This window comes from Ammodytes marinus, assembly GCF_949987685.1.
Source record: "Ammodytes marinus genome assembly, chromosome: 3".
NCBI classification, from domain to species: Eukaryota; Metazoa; Chordata; class Actinopteri; order Uranoscopiformes; family Ammodytidae; genus Ammodytes; species Ammodytes marinus.
This window is the reverse complement of record NC_137232.1, coordinates 19,534,969-19,555,502: the sequence shown is the minus strand read 5'-3', so window position 1 is coordinate 19,555,502 and position 20,534 is coordinate 19,534,969. Positions and strand designations below refer to the sequence as shown.

At 38.7% G+C, this 20,534-nt stretch overlaps 1 protein-coding gene across 1 annotated transcript in view; it reads left to right on the top strand.

The window, feature by feature from the left end:
* Window positions 1–14,132, top strand: part of ncam1b (neural cell adhesion molecule 1b) — a 72,658-nt gene extending 58,526 nt beyond the window's left edge. The window contains exons 15-19 of the mRNA XM_080053295.1: window positions 3,334–3,458; window positions 3,966–4,146; window positions 8,032–8,230; window positions 9,880–9,996; window positions 13,712–14,132. Coding sequence (XP_079909421.1) covers window positions 3,334–3,458; window positions 3,966–4,146; window positions 8,032–8,230; window positions 9,880–9,996; window positions 13,712–13,832 — 743 coding nt within the window. The 3' untranslated portion in view covers window positions 13,833–14,132. The remainder of the gene's footprint in view (window positions 1–3,333; window positions 3,459–3,965; window positions 4,147–8,031; window positions 8,231–9,879; window positions 9,997–13,711) is intronic.
* The last annotated feature ends 6,402 nt before the right edge of the window (window positions 14,133–20,534 follow it).

Sequence of the window (20,534 nt, the reverse complement as noted above, 5' to 3'; positions counted from 1 at the left end):
GTTGTCTTGCTTATCATCTCCTCATATCTTAATTTTATCATTTTAATCATCTTTCTCTTTTTTTTCTTTATCCATTTCCTCATCTGTCTGTTGTATCCATCAGTCTACAGTAAGTGAATCATCTCTCATTGCACAGCTCTCAGTTTAATTTTCATCTCCCGTTTCTTTTGTAATACTATTCGTCAGTATTACATTTGAAAATAGATGGATAAAAATTGCTTTTCTTCTTATTAATTCACTCCATTTTTATCATGAATATATTTTTAATTATTATGCATCAAGAGCCTTATCTTGCGCGTGTCAGCTTTACTTTAACATCCCCGTCTCTCTGTTGTTACTCACGTCTACGGTCTGAACTGGTTAGAGGGATCCGTAACACAGCACTTTTTTAATTAAAAACTGCTTATTTATTGACATTGTCTAAAATTTCGAATTCAGCTTATTTGTTTTCTCGTCTCAACAAACATTGTTTGATGTCTGTTCAGTTCATAATGAAAAACTAATTAGAGCAACGTCAGTTTAATCATTAAATTAGCTGTAATATTTAAGTAAAAAAACGCTTTAACAAACCTTTTTACTTCATGGTATGAAGCAGTGTATAACCGCAGTCTTTCATTTCCCATGTATGCTGCCTCCGACACATAAGTGGGAATCGATCATTAAATCAAGTGTTTTTCTTCCTTTTGCTTTCCTGGTGTAGTTTGAACGCTTCAGTGAAGTGTTATTACATAGATTCAGACAGTCATTTCCGCAGACAACTGATTCTGATTGCCTGATATTTTCTCTTTTACATCCCTAGACGGCTATTTTCATTTTTCCCCTGAAGACACAGGTTTGTTCCGTAGTGAGGATAATAGACGTTTAGTCGTTACTGCAGTAGCTGTTCCTTTCCCTGCAGGATAACCCCATCATCCCTAGTGATTGATTAGATACATCTTTAATTACTTTAACGCATCTATTCTAGAAACTGTGACCTCGTATGGCCTGATCATCAATTCAGACTTCTCTGTTCTTGTTAGCAGTAGATGTTATTTCACCCACATTCATTTAGTTGACAGCAAAGTTATCACATTTGAACGTTATTATGTTATTTTAATTTTTTTGATGATTGGCTTAATGACAGTACTATGAATTGAAACCAAATCTCTGTATTTCAAATGCTGCATAATTCATATACTTCCCCTCTGGCTCCAGCTATTTGCTGTTATTCAAGAATGTTTACCTTTGGATTAGGCTCATTTGCATTGATTAATTAGTTGCTTCGCTAATTATAAAGCCTCTAATGTCAAGAGGAGAAGGCTGTTGGATCAGATGTCTACTTCACTTTTTACAATTAGGACCCACACAGAGGAATTGTTATTCTGCTGTTGTTTTTCTTAGTATGAACAGCTCTGTTGTGATTCCAGGTCAATATTGTTGTTCTCTATCTTTGTTTTTGCTATCTTTTTCTCATGTCCTTTTCCCCCTCTTTCAAATCACTCACATCTGTTATTTGTCCTGCATGGTTCTGATGACCCCCCTCCCCCCTTCATCTCTGCAGAAGGTAACTCGGATTTGCAGTTATTTTTGAAAGAAGATCCCTCACTTTAATCGGAGAATCCCCAAGTTAAACAACACATTAATTGCTTTTATGCAATCATGTAACACATGTCTACCTAAATCGTATTAATCAGTCATGTAGACATTTGCCTCAGCAGGATAAATGAGAGAGAGCCAGAGCTGTTGTCATGGTAATACATAACAGTCAAGAGTGTTTAATATCAGCGTCACTGGGATAGTATTGATAGCCCACCACCTAAAGGGATGTTACCTCTCCTCATAGGATGTGTGACTATAAATCAAGTGTGTAATAAACACAGTTTCCTCTAATCACAGGAGAACCATAATCAATGTACCACCCCTCCTACTAGCAAAGAAAACTGCTCCTGGCAGCAGTTTGCTCTGGTTCTCAATCAAGAGTTTTTTAGTATTCATGCTGAGAGCAATAGCTACCATGTGCATCGCATCCTCCATACCGTTTATCATGTTCAACCTCGGTCTAAATGACATGCATTAAAGGCTAAATCAATTAACTCGCTGCGGTTTGAATATTATGAGTCAAGAGTATAACCACTAACAAGTATACACCTCTTTCTTGTTGTCTGTCAGTAAGTTAGTAATACTTTATTTGTTCAGCAGCAAACGATTTAGAGAATGAGATTCAATCTGGGAAATAAATAAAGTAGGTCTTGAAATGAGACTTAAAACATGCATGGTCACCATTGTACTTTGGGAGGGAAACAAACAGAAGCTCTTGTTTTAATGACCTGAGTGCTGCTCCAGCCAACTTAGCCATATACTGTGTTGACACAATGTGAACCCTTTTAAAAGTAATTGGAAGGATTTAAATCCTAAATTTGACAGGATGACAGTGTACCGAAGCCAGCACCTGAATACTACTGTAGCTAGCTGTGCAGAATAATTAATTGTAGACGTGCTACAGCTTCTTGGCTAATACAAAATTGCAGTGCTTTATAATAGTCAAGACGCGAGGAGACAAATCAATGGATGTTTGACTCAGGCTGTTGGAGAGAAGTGGCTTATTTTGGCAATGTTTCTTAAATTTAAAAAAATAACACAACTGAACACTTGTTTACGGCAAGTGCTGATGTGGAATTTTAAAACTCTGATTTGTGGCAAATACCAGAACTTTGATTTTTTTTTTTGTCCTAATTTGACATAAAAAAAACTCAGGAGACACCAAGGTTCTGCTCTCAGTAGCCACATTTTAAATGTGCCAATTGCACTTTATTGTTGTGTGTTATGTGTTTAATTTTTTAACATTGATTGATGGAAATCGGTGTATTACAAGTAGGTTGTACTGCGCAAACATTCCACTTAATGGTGATCTTTACAGGCAACACTATTTATAATGCTGCCAAATGCAAATCCTACACAAACGAGAAATGACCTTCCCCCCACCCGAAGCTTTGTATGACACTGTGAATGTCAGTCAACATTTTTTTTCCAGTTGAATGTCATTCAGCAACTGAGAATGAATCAGATAAGCATGTGGCTGTTTGTCATTTGGTAATTAGTCTGACTTGAGAAATACCGTCTTGAGGCGAGCGATTAAGGAAGGTCATGAGACTTCAAAAGGGCAACAACAAAGAGGCAAGGTTCAAACTCATGACTTCACTTTCTATTTATTATTTTCTTTCTTTCCTCTACAACTTTTAAAAAGGTACTGGTGGACTGACAGAAATCTTATCCCAATAAAATATCCCTTTTTCTTCTCAGCATCCTTTAAATGATCCTTTAAATAACCTTCATATTGCTCTTGTGTGCCTGTAGGAAATCCCATTCCTCCTAAACTGGACGGGGCACTTGAGCCCAAAGGCAACTCTGTCAAAGTCAATTGGATGAAGCAGGATGACGGCGGCTCGCCCATTTTACATTACCTCATACGTTACAAACCAGTGAGTATAAAGATTATAGTTGAAGTCTATAGTGATACTTTGGGGTTTTCTGGGAAATTGTTCTGTCATTTTTTCCTGTTTCTCTTTCGATGTGTATACCAAGCAATCAAGTTAGTTGCAGCCCGAATGACCATTCTAATGAAGCTTGTCACTTTCAAAAACGTAAATGAAAATGTAAACAATGTTGTGTAATTCACGGGCAGACGATTGATAACCGGTTATTAAATGAAGCCAGTTTTAAAACAGAAAGCGGGAAACTTTTCCAATTCAGGAATTGTCTGCATTTCCTTAGTAGATGGTTAGTTGGACAAAAAATAAAATATTATCGGTAAATAAATAGAAATAATGTGTGAACATATGTTCCTATGTTTATAGAGCCAATAAAAGGTCAAGTATTCAAGTAAAGACCTATTAATCATTAATGTATAGTACTGTATATCAGTAGATAATCGTTTATTTCAGCCGTAAATGCCTGTGCTGTAAATCTCTCTCTCTCTCTCTCTCTAGATCCAGGCATCTGAGTGGAAACCAGAGATCCGTCTGCCCAGCGTCAGTGAGTACGTGGTGCTGGGCGGGTTGGAGTGGAACACAGAGTACAATGTCTACGTGGTGGCAGAGAACCAGAAGGGAAAGTCCAGCCCAGCCACCATGTCCTTCAAGACATCAGCAGAGCCAGAGTCCATCACAGGTAGGCAACTCACCCTCCTCAGGTAGATCCTCCCGCTAAGCCACAAACTAAACAGCCAGAAAACCAGGGGGCCAAACTCAAAGCTCCAAACGTTCTATTGTTAAACTTTCCAGTTCTGAAAAGGTTACTGACAACTAAAACAATTATACAGAAAAAACAATTATACAGAAAAAAAGCTGATTTATATGGACGGCAGCAAGCCTGAAATGATTTCAGTTGAATTTTCTCTTTGGTTCTACGAGGAACTTTAAAAAAAAAAATCTCTGATGATCATGCAACAGCAAACAAGACCATCAGTGCAAAGAATGCTATTTTGATATAATTGCTCCTAATGCCTTTGTCATGGGTACGTCTCACCCAGGAACAACAGCTTGCCTAGTAGAAACACTACTGCTTTTGTGCAAGAATTAACACAAACTGAAAGTTCCTCTGAGCACCTTTAACTTTTTGACAGCCTTTTGCTAAATGAGCTTGAGTTTGTGCTCGCTAGGTTAACTGGGACAGGCTCTTTTCCACATAGGATGAAATGAATTTCCTCTCTGAATGACAGTAGTTAGCTTTGTTTACTCTGAAATAGTAGCTAGAGTAGATAGTTTGCCCCCTGTGCGGAAACAGGCTTTAAAATTGACCCGTGATAACCGCTGACTTGTAGCTTCAGGTCTTAACTGCAGCTTAGGGTTTTTGACCAGAAGTACAAAAACCACACCGCTTGCTTGATTTCCCTTTAGGTCCTAACACTGCCGAGTGCTTTGCTGAAACATCCCAACAGACCATTAGTGTCTTCCTCTCACTTCATTTTTCCAATCTAAAAACATTTCTCACTCACTCCATTCCGAGCCACCATCCAGCCAACCCCACATAGTCTCCCTCTCTGTGCTGTGCTTTTTGCTTTGATGAGTGTTGCTATATTTTTTTTTCTTCCCTCAATACAAGAAATCAGTTTCTTTCTTTTAGAGGTGCACCGATCAACCGGCCACCCCAATCAATTTGCCTATTATGCTGTGATCGTTGCTTGGCCCGGACTCCTCTGCACAGGGCTTTCTACATGAAAAAAACTGTAGCCAGCCGTTAAGTTACTGCCGATGCAAACTGAATATTCTCTACAGCTTCAGCTTCACATTAAAAGCATTTAGCTGACAAAATGCGAGTTGGCTTGACTTCCAGTGGTAGAATGACTCCCGAAAAAATTCATTACTAGTTAAATTTTGCCAAAGTTGTACAATTACTTATAGCCTACTAAATACTAAATAGTCATTTGTTTGATATATGTTATATAGTTTGGTTTTCAGTCAAAGAAAGAACATTTTCCAGAATGTTTGCTAGATATAGCATATGCTGTGAATTAAAGTTCTAATCGATATCGGCATGTTAAACTCTTTACAAAATCTGCAATCGGGATGGGCGTAGGAAATTGCAATCGGTGCACCCCTACTTTCTTTTTTTTTCACTTTTGGTTTTCAGACCTGACACATTTTCACTTTCTCTCTTCCTCTGTTTTCCCCGCCCTTCTCTTTTTTCCCTCTTTGTTTCCCTTCATTTCCCCCCCTTCTCTCTCTCTATCTCTCTCTGTCCTGTCTCTCGATGTTCCTGCTCTCTTGCCTGGTCCTGGACATTTTCGTGTGGTGGATCACGTTGAACATTTTCGTCCTGACCTGTGCTGTGTGCATTTTGGTGTGGTCTGGTGGGGTTTGTGCTGTCTCCAACCCATCAGCCAATCAGGGCAGTTCATCATCTGTGACATACACTTTGGTATCACTCATCTCGTCCCTCATCACTCTACTCGTGCTCTCATAGTTTTCCTTGGGGGAATCATTCACACAGTTACAGTTAGAGGAGAGCTTGCCTTTCTCTGGCCTGGCTGTAATCTCTGGACGCTTTCACTCCTTATAAAACAGACTTTTGTCCGTGACAGACGCGTCTGTTGTTATAGGTGGAGAAAAAGGGTGCTGTGTAGCTCCAGAACAGAACAGACCAGACAGACATGTTGAACCAAAAGGCAGTGGAAATCCCTCGTCCTCCCACAGATACACCCTGCAACAGCATTTAGCACACAGCTAGTAATCAGTACTAGACAAAAGAGAGGGCTGCCAGTTTACAGTAATGAACAATAGTGGAATTGAAACGAGGTTATTTAAAAAAAAAATAGCACTTAGAACAGAATAAAAAGTGTTGGGCCTGTCCGTTTACATGAAACTCTGTATTATATTCTTTAATCACACACAAAAGTATGCATATCTACCATAAAAGGTTTGTAACATTAACGTTTACATCGTAAAAAAAAAGTCTAACTGGAAAATGTTTGTAATAAATGTTTGTGATAATAATAATATTGGCACATTTTGAAAAGCTGTATACAGAATTATCAGAAGGGAAACTTATTTTTTTTGTGATGATTATACGAAGACAAATGTCCAGATATGTCTCATGCATGTAGTAATGTGAATCAAACATCATTCAAGAATACCTGTTTTTATTAGGGCTGTCAAATTAACGCGTTAATTTCGATTAATTAATCACAGAAAAATTAATGCGATTAAAAAAATTAACGCAGATTAATCGCACTTTTATATTGCCCTTTGACCCGGTGCAAAAGGGGTGAGACGAGAGCGCAGTTTGCGGACGCGGCCCGCACGGGATTAAACAGTAAAGAAAGAAGCAGGGGAAAGGGGCCGAGGTCTCTATGGATGTGTTATGGGATGTTTCGGGCAAATAAGCATGAAGGTAAGAAGACAGCTTATTACATTCTCCGCAGTGTCTTTGAATTATTCATTTAGTGGGCGCCAACAATGTAGGTTCAAAACTCAAGTAGGCTATCTCTCAATCTTCCTCCGTGTCTCACTTTCGTTTGCTAGCTGCGTGTGTGCGTGTGTGTGTGTGTGTGTGTGTGTGTGTGTGTGTGTGTGTGTGTGTCTCAATATTTTTGGCTTTGAGTAGTACTATGGCGAATGAGTCAGCGCTATGCGCAGTTGTGGCAGTGCAGCGCTGTCTTTTTAGGAGATGGACAGTCTTCATTTAGCCTGCTGGTTTTTTTGTGGTTTTAACTAGAAAATTCGCCCCGAGTTCCTAATTTTATTCCATGTAGCCTAGAAACCTGGCTAAGGAGAGGAGACAGAGCTACGAGAGAGAGAGAGAGAGAAACAAACTGTAGGATAGTCTACAGCTGTTTATAAACAGGCAAAAAAGTGTCATATAAGTATGCGATTAATTTAGATTAATTAATCACAGAGCCTGTAATTAATTTGATTAATTTCTTTAATCGCTTGACAGCCCTAGTTTTTATACATTTATATTGGAGGGTGCTTTATCAGCTCCATTTTATTCTCTATCAGATCTCCATTACATGTTAATTACTGTTATATAAATAGTCAAATGTATCTAGAAACAGAGATATGCAGTCTTCAGCTATAAGTAAAATGGACTTTTACACAAAACTATTAAGATGCATCATAGTCTTTTGTGATATTTGGAAAAAAGCGTCATGTTCATTTTGTCTATAAAACTTGTGGGTAACTAGCAACACAGTGTAAGCTTTGGTTTGCTCTTCTTTCTAATACCAAATAAATGGTTTGAATATATGAGTTTTTCTGTATGTCTTTTAAAGAACAGCTGTTTCCATAAAAATTCCTCAACGGCAAAGTTGTATAAATAATTGAACACAAGTCACACAGCAGTCTACACACACACCACACTGCATCTAGAGTCGTGCTGAGCCATCTCAAACGTATCAATGCTCGTAGCAGGTGAGTTGTTTCTGTTTTATGGAACTATTTGTGGTTACAGTAGCATAGCATAGCTCGGAAATCAGTTGTTCATAGCTGTTTCTGTAATAAAACTGTGTCACGCAACAGTTGTTCAGCAGTCTCGCTCTGTTGTCTTGTCTGGCAGATTTGGGTGAAGAGGCAGCACTCTCCATGGGCATCATGATCTGGGCAGGGATCCTTGTGGTGGCGTTTATTTTGCTGCTCCTGGCTGTGGACGTCACCTGCTACTTTGTCAACAAATGTGGCCTCATCATGTGCCTCTGCGGTAAATCTGACACAGGGACCAAAGGGAACAACTTGGAGGAGGGCAAGGCGGCTTTCATGTGAGTATCAGTGAGTCGCACCGCAGGCACAAAGTTAGCAACTAGCTAGCTAGACGATCTGTATGTCCTGAATCCATTCCTATTCCTATACAAAAGAAAAGGTACTCATCACATATTAAAACAGGTGAAGACTTACATTTATCATGTTGTCAGAAACACAACTCAAAAAATCAATGCTTATGTTGTTAAGTGCCTGTATGGTCTGTATGGCACTTAACATAGGGTCTATAACCATTTTATTTATTCATTTGAAAATGTTAGTGTTGTGATCACAGCTTGTTGCACTGGCCCCTAAGTGGCCAAAAAACTAATCAAAAAGAAAACCAACCAAATGAATGCACATTTATTTATATCTCCAGTTCCATCTATTTTTCTTTATAGAAAGTTGTTCCAATGTATTCAGTTGTTTATATTTTGCCTTATTTTTAAGTCCACCTCATCTGCTTTACTTCTACTTAAATGAGTGATTTCCTACATTCCCCAGAAGACCTTTTAGGGACGGAAAATTACGATGAGTACAAATTGTAGCTGAAGGTTTTATGTTTAGGCTGAGAAGTTGAGAAGAGTTGAGCCTCTTGAGCAAAACCAGCATTTATCTTAACCCATTGATGACTATGGCAATCTAGGATGCATGTCCTTAATGCCTGAGGGTTTTCTGAAAAAATAGTACGAATTGTCAAGTCTACCAAAACCTTAATATCTAAGCCTGTGTAGCACATAGAAACATGAAATAAAATACATTTAAAAGTTAAGGTTCACAGGTTTTATTTAAACATGCTCCCTTAGCGCTTACAAACCAACAAATATTTCTAAAAATCGTCAAAATTAGATTAATTAGAAAATTATTAAATATTGTTAATAAATAGATGCAATGTGTTGTGTGATTTTCGTCAGTAGTCTATAGTAGACCTTGATTCTGCGCACCAAACGCCACTAACTGTTCTGTCGCCGACATAGCTGGCGTATTTTTTTTATTATTTTGTTTTATTTTTTTATTTTTTATTTTTTTGATTGACATGATTTTCGGCAAACCACACAACTTTTGGGTGGTCACGTGGTCTTAAAAAAATCAACAAAACCCACCTCATGTGTATTTGAACCAATGACAGTGCATTCTATGCTGGGAATGCCATGAAAATTAGATAAAGTAATAATGCTGCGCGATGCAGCATCAGGCAGGAGAGCCAATGTGGCATCGCGCAGCAGCCGTCATCAATGGGTTAAGTGCAATGCATTATGGTTAGCTCAACCTGTATCCATAGAAACAGGAGAAATGCACAAATCAATGAAATGTGCTAAAGGTTTTAAGAGTAGATTTCACCTTCAGTGGACTAAGGGATTAAGTGAAGCATTGGAAAAATACTCTCATGTGCACAATAAGGCAGTTTTGAATCCGTTTGAGTGGGAAGTTGCATTGTGTATTGATGTGTGCCACATGTTATACTACAGGTTTCACTAAAATACAGCCACATGTCCTTCATCAGTTAGCCAACTTGAATAAGGAGACTCGATGCTGACTCGATCTATTCACAGACATAATCACTGTCTTCTGCTCCTGAACCAACTTTTCTTACTATTTATTATGACAATGCTCAATAAGATGATCTGTTGCCATTTAACCAAACTATTTGTCTCTCTCCATCCTGCAGGAAAGATGAGTCCAAAGAGCCAATCGTTGAAGTCAGAACAGAGGACGAGTGCACAGCCAATCACAACGCAGCAGGGCCGACCGAACCTAATGAAACCACACCCCTCACAGAGCCAGAGTGAGTTCAAACGGACGGCCAACACACAGCCTTTTTTACCGCTATTTCAAGCTGTTGTACATTGCACTCCACTTCAAAGAATAAGGATCTTATTCAACAGGACAAAAATTTGACCCTTGAAATCATTGAAAAGTTCAGGTCATTCTTGGGTGGAGTCCACTGAACTGTGTTGCTTTTCTGTTTTTATTCCCTTAAAACAAAGGGGGTTACTGCATTTTGTGTTTCCTCTCCAGTCTTTGGAGATTTTCTGTCTCATTTTATCTCAAGGTTGAAGCAATACCAGTTAAAGACACAGAAAGGCTTTTGTCCTCTTTTGGAGTGTGGTCAACTCATACGAAGCCATTTGACAAACCTCTTCAAGTCATCTCTCATATCTCTCATAGCAGTTTGGGGGGGGGGATCACACTATAGAGTATGAGATTGTCACTGGTACTGTTTAACCCTTATGGGTGGTTCTATGTAGTTTTCTGCAGGTGACCAGGCGCTTTATCAGTTTTCCGTAGTCAGTGTAGTCCATGTGGGTGTGTGTATGGGATGTATCCCTTAAATGTTCACTCACAGCATGACGCCTTTTGTCTTTGTTTTTCTTCTTTTTTCTTTCCTCACTAGGCTTTAATAATTGCTGTTTTTCAGTTGCTTTGTCTTATGCTTGTGTGAAATTCTTTCTAAAGCCGACTAATCCCTCTGCATGTACACTCTCGTTCTGGGGCCGCACCTCCGTCCTTCTTGTCACAGTCACCCTGGTGTCTCTAGTCTGTGTGTCTCTGTTCTCTTTCCCTTGCTCTCTCAGGCTGGCGGCTTTCACTGCTGCTGCCCTGGCACTGGACACGCTCTCCTCCTCCGTAGCCACCAACAACTCTGACACAACAACAGCCACCGCCACCATTGACCCCTCTGCTCTGGACAGCCCCTCTAGCGAGACCACCACCCTCACATGTAGCCTGTCCACCCCAGCCAACGAGCCCTCAGAGCCCTGCACCCCCGTACCGGCCCCCACCCCAGAGTCCACCACGGCCCCGCCCACTCCCCCTATCTCCACCGCCGCCGTCCTGGCTAAAATGGCCCCGTTGGTAGAACAGAGAGGAAGCAGTAGCGCCCCATTGGTAGAGCAAATAGGAAGTAATAATAAAGCCCCCGAAGAACAGGAGAAAATACCCACCCCTCCCTCTACACCCGAATGGACTAAATCTCAGAAATCCGGCACACCGATTCCACCCAAGCGTAGACACTCTCCCAAGCTCGCTGCTCTGAATGCTAAAGGTAGCCCCCCTGTATCTCCGCTGGCTACATCTTCTCCCGCTTTAGACGTCAAGAGAACTGCCCCGAGCCCACCGGTCTCCAAGCTTCCCCTACAGCCCTTGCCCTCAGCCTTAGACAACGAGACACCAGCACAAACTGCCTCCGCTCTAGCCAGCACTGCCCCTCCAAAACCAGATTCCGTTTCAAATACAACTGCCCGAGATTCCAGTGGCCTTACTGCCTTCGAAACTAATAATAACCCCGATGAACAAGCAGTTGATAAAAACATACCCCACCCTGCCAGAGAGGCCGCGACTAGCTCTCCTTTAGTGATCCAAGGTGCTCTTAAAATCATGGATGCTGAAGACTCTGCTCCTCCATTTGAAGTGGCCTCTCCCTTACCCATTACTTCTATTTCTTCCCCTACTCCTGGGCCAATCTCAAATGATTTCCTCACATCGGCTTCAGACACGTATGAGTTTCTAACCCCCAGCTTTGAGGCTAAAGGTGTGGGTTTAGAGCTAGAGCTGACCAACGGGACTGGAAGAGCCTCCCAGCCCCTTGCAGACCTCATTAGCTTAGACAGCCCCATGTATGCCCCCTCTCTGAGCAATGGAGACGGAGCAGACCTCCCCCCCTCAGGCCCAGTTCTGGAGGAATCAAAGACTCTGGCCAAGACTGCTCCTCCTCCTCCTCCTCCTGTCTACGATGAGTACGGCTCCCTCTAGAGGTTTATCTGTGTGTTTGTGTTTGTGTGTGTGTATTGTGCCAAAGTAACGTGTATGCCCATTCATTCACCACCGCATCTTGCCATTGACCACACAATATTAAAATATTGTAATGGTAAAACTGTGGTAATGATACTGGGTTAGTTATTAGTGAGATGTTGTAGATTGTGATAGAAGAGGGTCCTGTTTTTAACGCTTGTGTGTGTGTGTGTGACACATCTCCATTGTGGGTTCTCTTCTTTTGCAACATTCACCACAACAATAGTTGAGGCCCTTTCAGACATGCACCAAGTTACAAAAATGTGATGGCAATTTTACATGTCTGTCTTATTTCCCCTCTATGGATGCCACCTTTAAAGCTATAGTGTGTAACTTCTGTCTCCCCCATGAGGAATTTTGAGTTATTACAAAAACACAGTCGGTACATCTACATGAGGTAAGCCTTCGGTGACCGCGTATGGATTTTATACCTTCTGGGATATTCAGGTCTTTTCTAAGCAGTAGAATCAACAACTAAACTCCTTGGGTTTTTTCTCAGCTGCTGCACCAGTGTCAGGGGGTACCAGTGGGCACCAGTTTGTTATGCTGCCAAACTGAAAAATACAGAGAGTTTTGTGGAGCTGATAGCCTTAATCAACTTTGTGTTAACTTGTTTGACAATCGCTTTAATGTAAGCTTTGGATTCATTCATATGCAAAAGTTACGCACTACAGTTTTAACTGTACCTCTGTACAGAATTTATATAAACACTTTTTACTTTTAAAAAGGCAAAACGTCCAACAAACTAGTTATTTTCAAGTATAATCCGGCACCAACGTAAAGGCTGCAGCAGCACAGTTAATTACACAAATTGAAATTAAATGCACATAGAAACGTATCACTTAATTATTCTCTCTTATGTACAAATAAAATAAACAGTTTAGCTCTTTGCTCTTGCTTTGGACGGTCATTAATTAAGGCCTTAAAAGGAAAATGCATTTTACATTTAATCACTGATGCAGGCTGTTGATTTCATTACTTTGAAACTCAGCAGTGGCACACTGCTACCTCTCGGGCAGCAGATGGCAATATCGCACAAGCGTTGTTAACCCCATTTACCACAACAGTCCTGTCAAGTCTGAATAGATGTGATAATCATCTATGTGATAAAACACCATCGCCTAAGCAGATATATGAAGCCAGCAGCATTACGTGTTGCATGTCTGAAAGGGGCTTTATTTCAATGACAAAATATTTCTGCGTATCAGGCCTGTGAATGTTGCATAAACCGTCATCAACTCTGCCGCTCCACTAAAAGGGAACAGAGGCTTCACGATGTTTCCCTCCTCTGAACTGAAGGCAGGACCTAGATACTGTGCCTCACTGCTTTAAGATGAATATGGAGATCGCACAGCACAAGCCCAGGGCTCATTTAGTGTGCCTTCAGTCTCTTTGAAGTATAACTAAACTGATTAATAGATCATATTTGCTAAACACTGTTTGTTTATGAAACGGGAAGGCTAGTCACAGAAACAGAATGAATTATCTCTGTTGTATTTTATCTGACTGTTGCCAAGGTGGGGAAAAATATGTAAGAAGACCTGTAAACACCCAGTGTCTTCTTACATATTGGGTTAAGACGTCATTGAGTATAAATAGTTGAACACAATTTTAACCAAAGTGTTTGTTTGCTGAGATTTTTTTTGTTTTCTCTTTCGCCAGAGATGACCAGATTTCAAATGTTCTACGTTCTCCTTTTCCCATTGCAGGATGAGTTTTTCTGATGAGAAAGGCAAACGGGAGGAGGCAGAATTATCAAACGCCGTGACGGAGATCGGTGCCGAACACAACAGTGTCATACAGACAGATATCCCCGAGAGCCAAGCATGATGGGCCGGGCAAACCCCCAGCCCCATTCCAAAACATTTCTGCCGCAACAACAAGCGAGAAACACTGCAAGACTTTTGATTTCCAGTGCCCTCAACTACATATTTAAAACAACACAGGCACACATACACACACACACACATACACAAACTCACACTGTCCATTTGTTAAGAGTGCACTTTGACTGTGCTTTCATTACTGGTTTCATTCATGAATTTTTTACTTCACCCAAGGAGCTTATCTTTAGGTCATAAAAGATTTATTTTATTTTTTTAAATGTTATTTTATTCAACCAGTCAGGACGATTAAGATCAATCCTATCATAATGATCGCTTCGTAAATATATGAAATTAGACTCTACTTTCTATTGTGCTTATAGTTTGACATACATTCGTGCACACTTATTGGATTATTATGAGAAGTGTATTAAAAAAACTGACTATATATATATATATATATATAGAAATTATTTTTCTTATTTTCATGTTCTACTGTTCAAATGTAAAACTGTACTAATTTTTATTTTATTTTGGACTCTAAAGTTGTGGGCTAGTCTCATTAAATAGCTTGTTCTGCATGTCTGACCTGCAAGTGGTTGTGAATTTTTTTTAAGAAGGTTTATGGTTTCACTCTGTTTCAGGGATGTGTCATCTCTCACAGATACACTGGCATTGATTAAATATAGGCCCAAGTTCAATGTACGGTGTATAACCATATGTTTTATGGTTATACAATATGGGACTAACCCACAGCCAGCTGCAGAGGGAAGGAGGCAATCACACATGGACAATGTGCATGATTGGATCAGATTTGGCCCATTGTATGATAAAATGTATTCAGTCTGCCACTGCCTTACCACAGTGTAACTTAGATTAAAATATTAATTAGTAAAAAGTACTTGATTAAAAAAGGCAACTCACTGATCACTTTCTGTCACTGAGAGCCAAAAAGAAATTGCCAGCAGAGCTGCTGCTTGTCAGCCAAGGGGTTGAAGAACAGCGAATGTCTTATGGTCTTGCGCTAAATATACGCCACGTATTTGTTTGGGGGACAACTGCAATATATATTGTTTCTTCCTCATATCAAAGCAGATCAGAGGTATGTACTTTGAGTGGTGTTCTCAAAGCAAAAAAACAAATAAAGCATTTTTGTACGATTTCAAATTTACAAAAGATTTGTTTTAAATTTCCTGCCTGCAAGCTTGTGCACTGTGCCTGTGTGTCAATAGATTGTCTTGTCATCAGTAAGATGCATAGCTTTGTCGTGAGAGATTTAGCCTTTTCCTTTTTTATTTAATATATTGTATTACTAGAAGAAACGTATGATAAATGGACTAATGTGGTCATTATAACACGTGTAGTGTATACAACTGTCCGTCTCTGGTCACAGCACTATGTATTTCCAGCTATAGTGAAGGAAGGTGTTTTGAGCCTGGGCATGAATTCAGTCATAACATGTAACTACAAGGCAGATAAACGTGCCCATGTTTGGGGGGGGGGGGAATAGTGCTCATATTGATTTAATGAGTGTTACCTTTGGGGCTTGTTCTGGCATTACTACACATTGTTTTTAAATTATCTCCCCCCCCCCCCCCAGTCGTTATTCGAGTGTTCTGTAAATGTGGTCTTTGACTTTATTTGATTTTTTTTTTTACAGTTTTTGTCTTTTTGTACAAAGAAATAAGAAAATCACTCACGAAGAGCGATTGCTCGACAAGTTGGGCAGGAAGCAGGGTGGTCCACCTGAAACAGTAGAGTCAACTTTTTTCAAAGCTTTGGATAATAGATGGTATGTCGGGGGAAGCTGAATACAGATTTTAAGTGTATATGCACAACAACAACAACAACAAAGAGACAAGCTTTATTCACCTTGTACTCCACTGCTGTTAGCAGACCACCTTGCTCCCTTGTCCCTGGACGCTCGGTTTGGTTTTATTGGGTCAAACCTCAGAACATATCTGTTGTGTACAGTCTGAGTGCTAACCCATTTACTAAATAAAAAATGGTTTCCGAATCTAATTTTGTCCTGGCCCATTTTGTCATTAGTTTCAATTACTTTTTTCTTTCTTTCTTTTTTACCATGTCCTGTCTACAGAATCAGAGCATGCAGTGACATAGTGTGGACACTAGATGGCAGTAAATACGTCTTTGTGGATTCCCCCTTTTGTTTTCGCCATGTCATAGACACACTGGACTATTTACAGAAAGGTTACAGAGCAAACAGGTTTATGTTGGGGCTTGAAATTCCTCTGGCTACTTGTTCAGATGGAGTGGAGGGTGGGGGCTAATAAACAGGTATTACATAATGCATGTTTGTGCAGGAATAGTGTTAATAATTCCAGGCTGTCAAAATACTTTGTAACCAGCGAGGGCTTGATATTTTCGACTGTGGCATTCCTCCCATCGGTTCCTCTAACGTGACATGAACCCACAAAACGGTGAAGTGTGTCAACAAGCACTGTGGCCAGCTCTGACCCGGCATGGCATCCTATTTCACTCCTTCCCCCCGCAACTTGGTCTCACCTCATTTGATTTTTTTTTCTCGAGGGTCAGGGTGACCTGTTCAAACACAAACTGGTTTGATCTGTGTAACCAGTTTCGTGCTTCTTATTACAGGACAACAAACTGGTCCTAACCTGGTGGCCGGTCAGTCAGTCGCTCCTCGGATGCCCTGTAGATGTCTCTGATTGCAGGTCCTGACGGAGACACAGACGAGGAGCAGAGGGCGATCATTCAGAGCCGTGACGTCTCTCCCGGTGATGATTTGCAGCCAGTCAATTTATCAGCAGGCAGACATGACTTTGCAGGAAGTCAGGTCTGGATGTGGCCTTCAAAGTAAAAATGTAAAATACAATCAGTTTTTGAAGTAGAAATTATGGGCTTTGCAGTGCAATAATAATCATATTAGAAATGTAGTGGTGGGAAGAAGCTAAGTACATTGACTTCAGTGCAATTTTAAGGTATTTTTGTAGGGCTATTTCCACTAACTTGTAATTCGACTCTGCTACAATTCAGAAGGCAAATATACTTTTAACTACATTTATGATAATCTAACTTACTGAATACTTTTAAGATAAAGATTGCTATATATATATATATATATATATATATATATATATATATATATATATATATATATATATATATATATATATATATATATATATATATATATATATATATATATTATCCTATATCAGTAAGACCTTTGCCTAAAGTAACTGCTACACATGTGAATAGGCTAGGCCTACTATTGGGGTTAGTATTTCTAACCATATTCTACAGTATTTATTAATCCTTCACATACAGGTTAGATACTAGACAGCATTTTGTCGTCCAAGACTAATACTCAGTGCATTTACTTAAAATTTTCTGCAAATCTATACTTCTACTTCACTATAATTCAGAGGCAAATATTGTACGTTCTACTCCACTATATTTATAAAATAACTTAAATGATTGGTTCCTTTTCAGAATTAGATTACTAAAACAAAATATATTTAAAAAAAAATTATATATTATTTATCGATAACTGTACTGTGACGTGAAAAATAATTTCCCCTTGGGGACAATAGAGTCTAATTTAAAAGTCTAAAGTCTTATTCAGCCCATAGTATAACAATAACTTGTCTAGTATAACTGCCGCACATATGAATACTGTTTAGTCTATTCATTTCACACACAATATGATTAATAATGTTAATATTGCATGTATCCTAAAGTATTCTTGACAACACCCATATGTAGCCTATGGGTTAGATGCTAAACAGCATTTTGTTGTCTCAGTAATTGTACTCAGTGCATTACAACAATTTTTAATCTAACCTAATTAATCTCCGTTGTAAACTTTATTGATCATCAGGGGGAAATTCACAAGTTAACCAGCAATATGTAAGGTCATACTCCAATAATACATAGCCTAAGGCTTTTTTTATTTTTATGTAACCTTTATTTAACCAGGGGAAGTCTCATTGAGATAAAAAATCTCTTTTACAAGCGAGTCCTGGCCAAGACAGGCAGCAGCACAGATCTACAGTTACAGACAAGAATTTAAAAACAACAGAGAACAATAAATAGAGTCACAGTCAGTACATCATCAAACAAAGCATACAGAAGAGCCCGCTTCAACATCATTCATAAGGGATTTAAACCTGTTTAGAGAAACCAGCTCCTTAAGTTTTAGTGCATTTTGTAGCTGGTTCCATGAAAAAGGAGCAGCACATTTACAAGTTGCAATATTACAGTGAACACAATGCATCAATAATCATAATCAAATAATATGACAGATTATTGAGATGGCTGATCCTTTGAAATGGGCTACAAGTGAAAGTACAAAAGTATTAGTAGTAAAGTATACTTAAGTAAGAAGTTGTGGAGTAATAACACAGAAAGATCCCATGCTTCTTCCACCACTTATAACATGTTGAGTGTATAGAATTTATTTTCATCTAGAGCTGCTGCCATCGAGTGAATTTGCTTTAGATTTGAACTAAGAATTTAAGGCAGTTTTTTCTAAGAGTGGTGGGGAAACTATTAAGGTAATCAGTTCATACAATAGTAGCAATAAGACAATATAATAATTATCCATCACTACTAAAGTAGTGATGGATAATTGGATTTAGTGCAAAAGCTTTATCAGCTAAGTGTTCTTAAAATATATAATATATGACCACTATGCGGAAACAATGGACTCCATGGTACATTAATGGATAATTATCATTATTGATACAGTAGCATGTAAAGATATTTTATATTATGTTGTGTCGTTTAATTGAAAGATATTTAACAGACACTTAATTGCTTATGATCGTCATCTAGTTAGGTAAATTATTCATCTGTATAAAGTACCATAAAAATAATAAATTTTATTCTTCATTGAAATATAAGTATCTGGTAATGTAGCTAATGTTCTTAGTTGCATTTAACCACTGCATTATACTATTTAAAGCTTGCACGTGAGTTTTTATTGGCTGATTCCAGTATTTTAGTCTGACTGCTTTTAGTCATCATTTATATTCATATATATATATTTATATTTAAGGGAAAATAATGAATTATTCAGCATTTAGTGTTACTTAAGACTCTGGTGGTGAACAGAAAACAAATAATGGGAAAATGTTGGAGGCTTAAGGGGGGAGGGGTGATGTGGGTGGACAGAGATTCTTGACCTCTGTTGACCGCATGGTAAGTGTCTTTAGGCACTATGGACAACAGGAATTATTTTCTACTGGCATGTTCCCTTCCCATCTTCTTTTTTTTAAGAAAGAAAGAAGAAAAAAATCATCTGCATGCATTTCTAAAATGACAACAACTGCAGTACAGGAATAGTTTAACTTGCAACATCTTAGTATCCTCAAAGTCGTTCACAAAGTTGAGTTATGTGACTTGTGCAACCCCCCACCTTGCTCAGCATTGCTTGCACACCAAAAAGCCACTCCCACATTTTTGGTGGACTTTAAAAGAAAGAAAAAAAAGTATGTTGCCCAAGTTTCCCTGTATTTTTGGAGGACTGACGAAAATAAAATAAAAAAATATATATAAATCTTTTAAACTGTTAATACACCTGTATGACATACTACAACACTTGACACTGCTTTAAAGGCTACATTTAGCCTACTTTTAGTTTTAGAAAGGTTTTGCTTCTTTTCAATAGAGCTAGCCCTACATAATATGATCGACAACCTTTTGACTCCAAAGTCTATTTTCTTTTGAATTTGATAGTCTTTTATCTATTAACCTTCAGTGCATCTTAGGCCCTTTTTGGTACATTTTGGTTTTTCATTTCACAACTGCTGAGGCTGTGTTCATGCAAATGGCTTCATATTTGGTCAAGGCTAATGTTTTCTGACCAATTTATGAATTTTATCCTCAATTCATTAATTTACACTATAATGCACTGTATATTAATTTTCCTCACACTCAGCCTCCTTGGCCAAATAAGCGCCTCATTGACTCCCATTCAAACGACATTTTTTGACCCTTCTGCCAATAGCTGATAGAAACCAGATTTTTTTTGTTTTGTTTTATTTCCTTGCACTAATGTCTTGAAAATTTAGATTTTTTGTGGTTTTTTTTTAATTGCATCGGTTTTCTCTCATATACCATTGGTTTTAATTACAGGCTGAGATTTAATATTGCTCTCCTCTGCTACTAGCCACTGCAGGCCACATGAATAAATTGTTTCAGCTAAAATGCTCTCTCTGTATTCTTAGTGATGGCATAGTATAGTATAGATGTGTTTTTCGACAAATAAGTGTGTGTGCGTGTCTGTGTGTGTATCCAAACACGGACACTCAAATTCACATAGAGAAAAACAGTTCAGTGTAAATCCATAAAAACTGCATGTGTTGATCCCATGGTCAATTGAGGTTAAATACATGAATTTGGTAATATTAAACATTCATCCTGTTCTTATACCTTGAAATTTTACATTTTTACTATTTTACAGCTGATGCGTGAATTTCATCCGTATAGGCCTGAAGAGCAAAGATACCCCTAGTGGAAACGAGGGAACTGTGATTCATTTTGTATTGTTATCAGTTGTAAAGGCTATAGGCAGGACTTAATTCATAAAACATCTGAAAAAATCATAAAAATATAAAATTTCAAGTTATAAGAGCAGGATGAATGTGTAATATTACCATATTCACAAACTTATCCTCAATTAACCATGGGATCGAAACATGCTGTTTTCATGGATTTACAT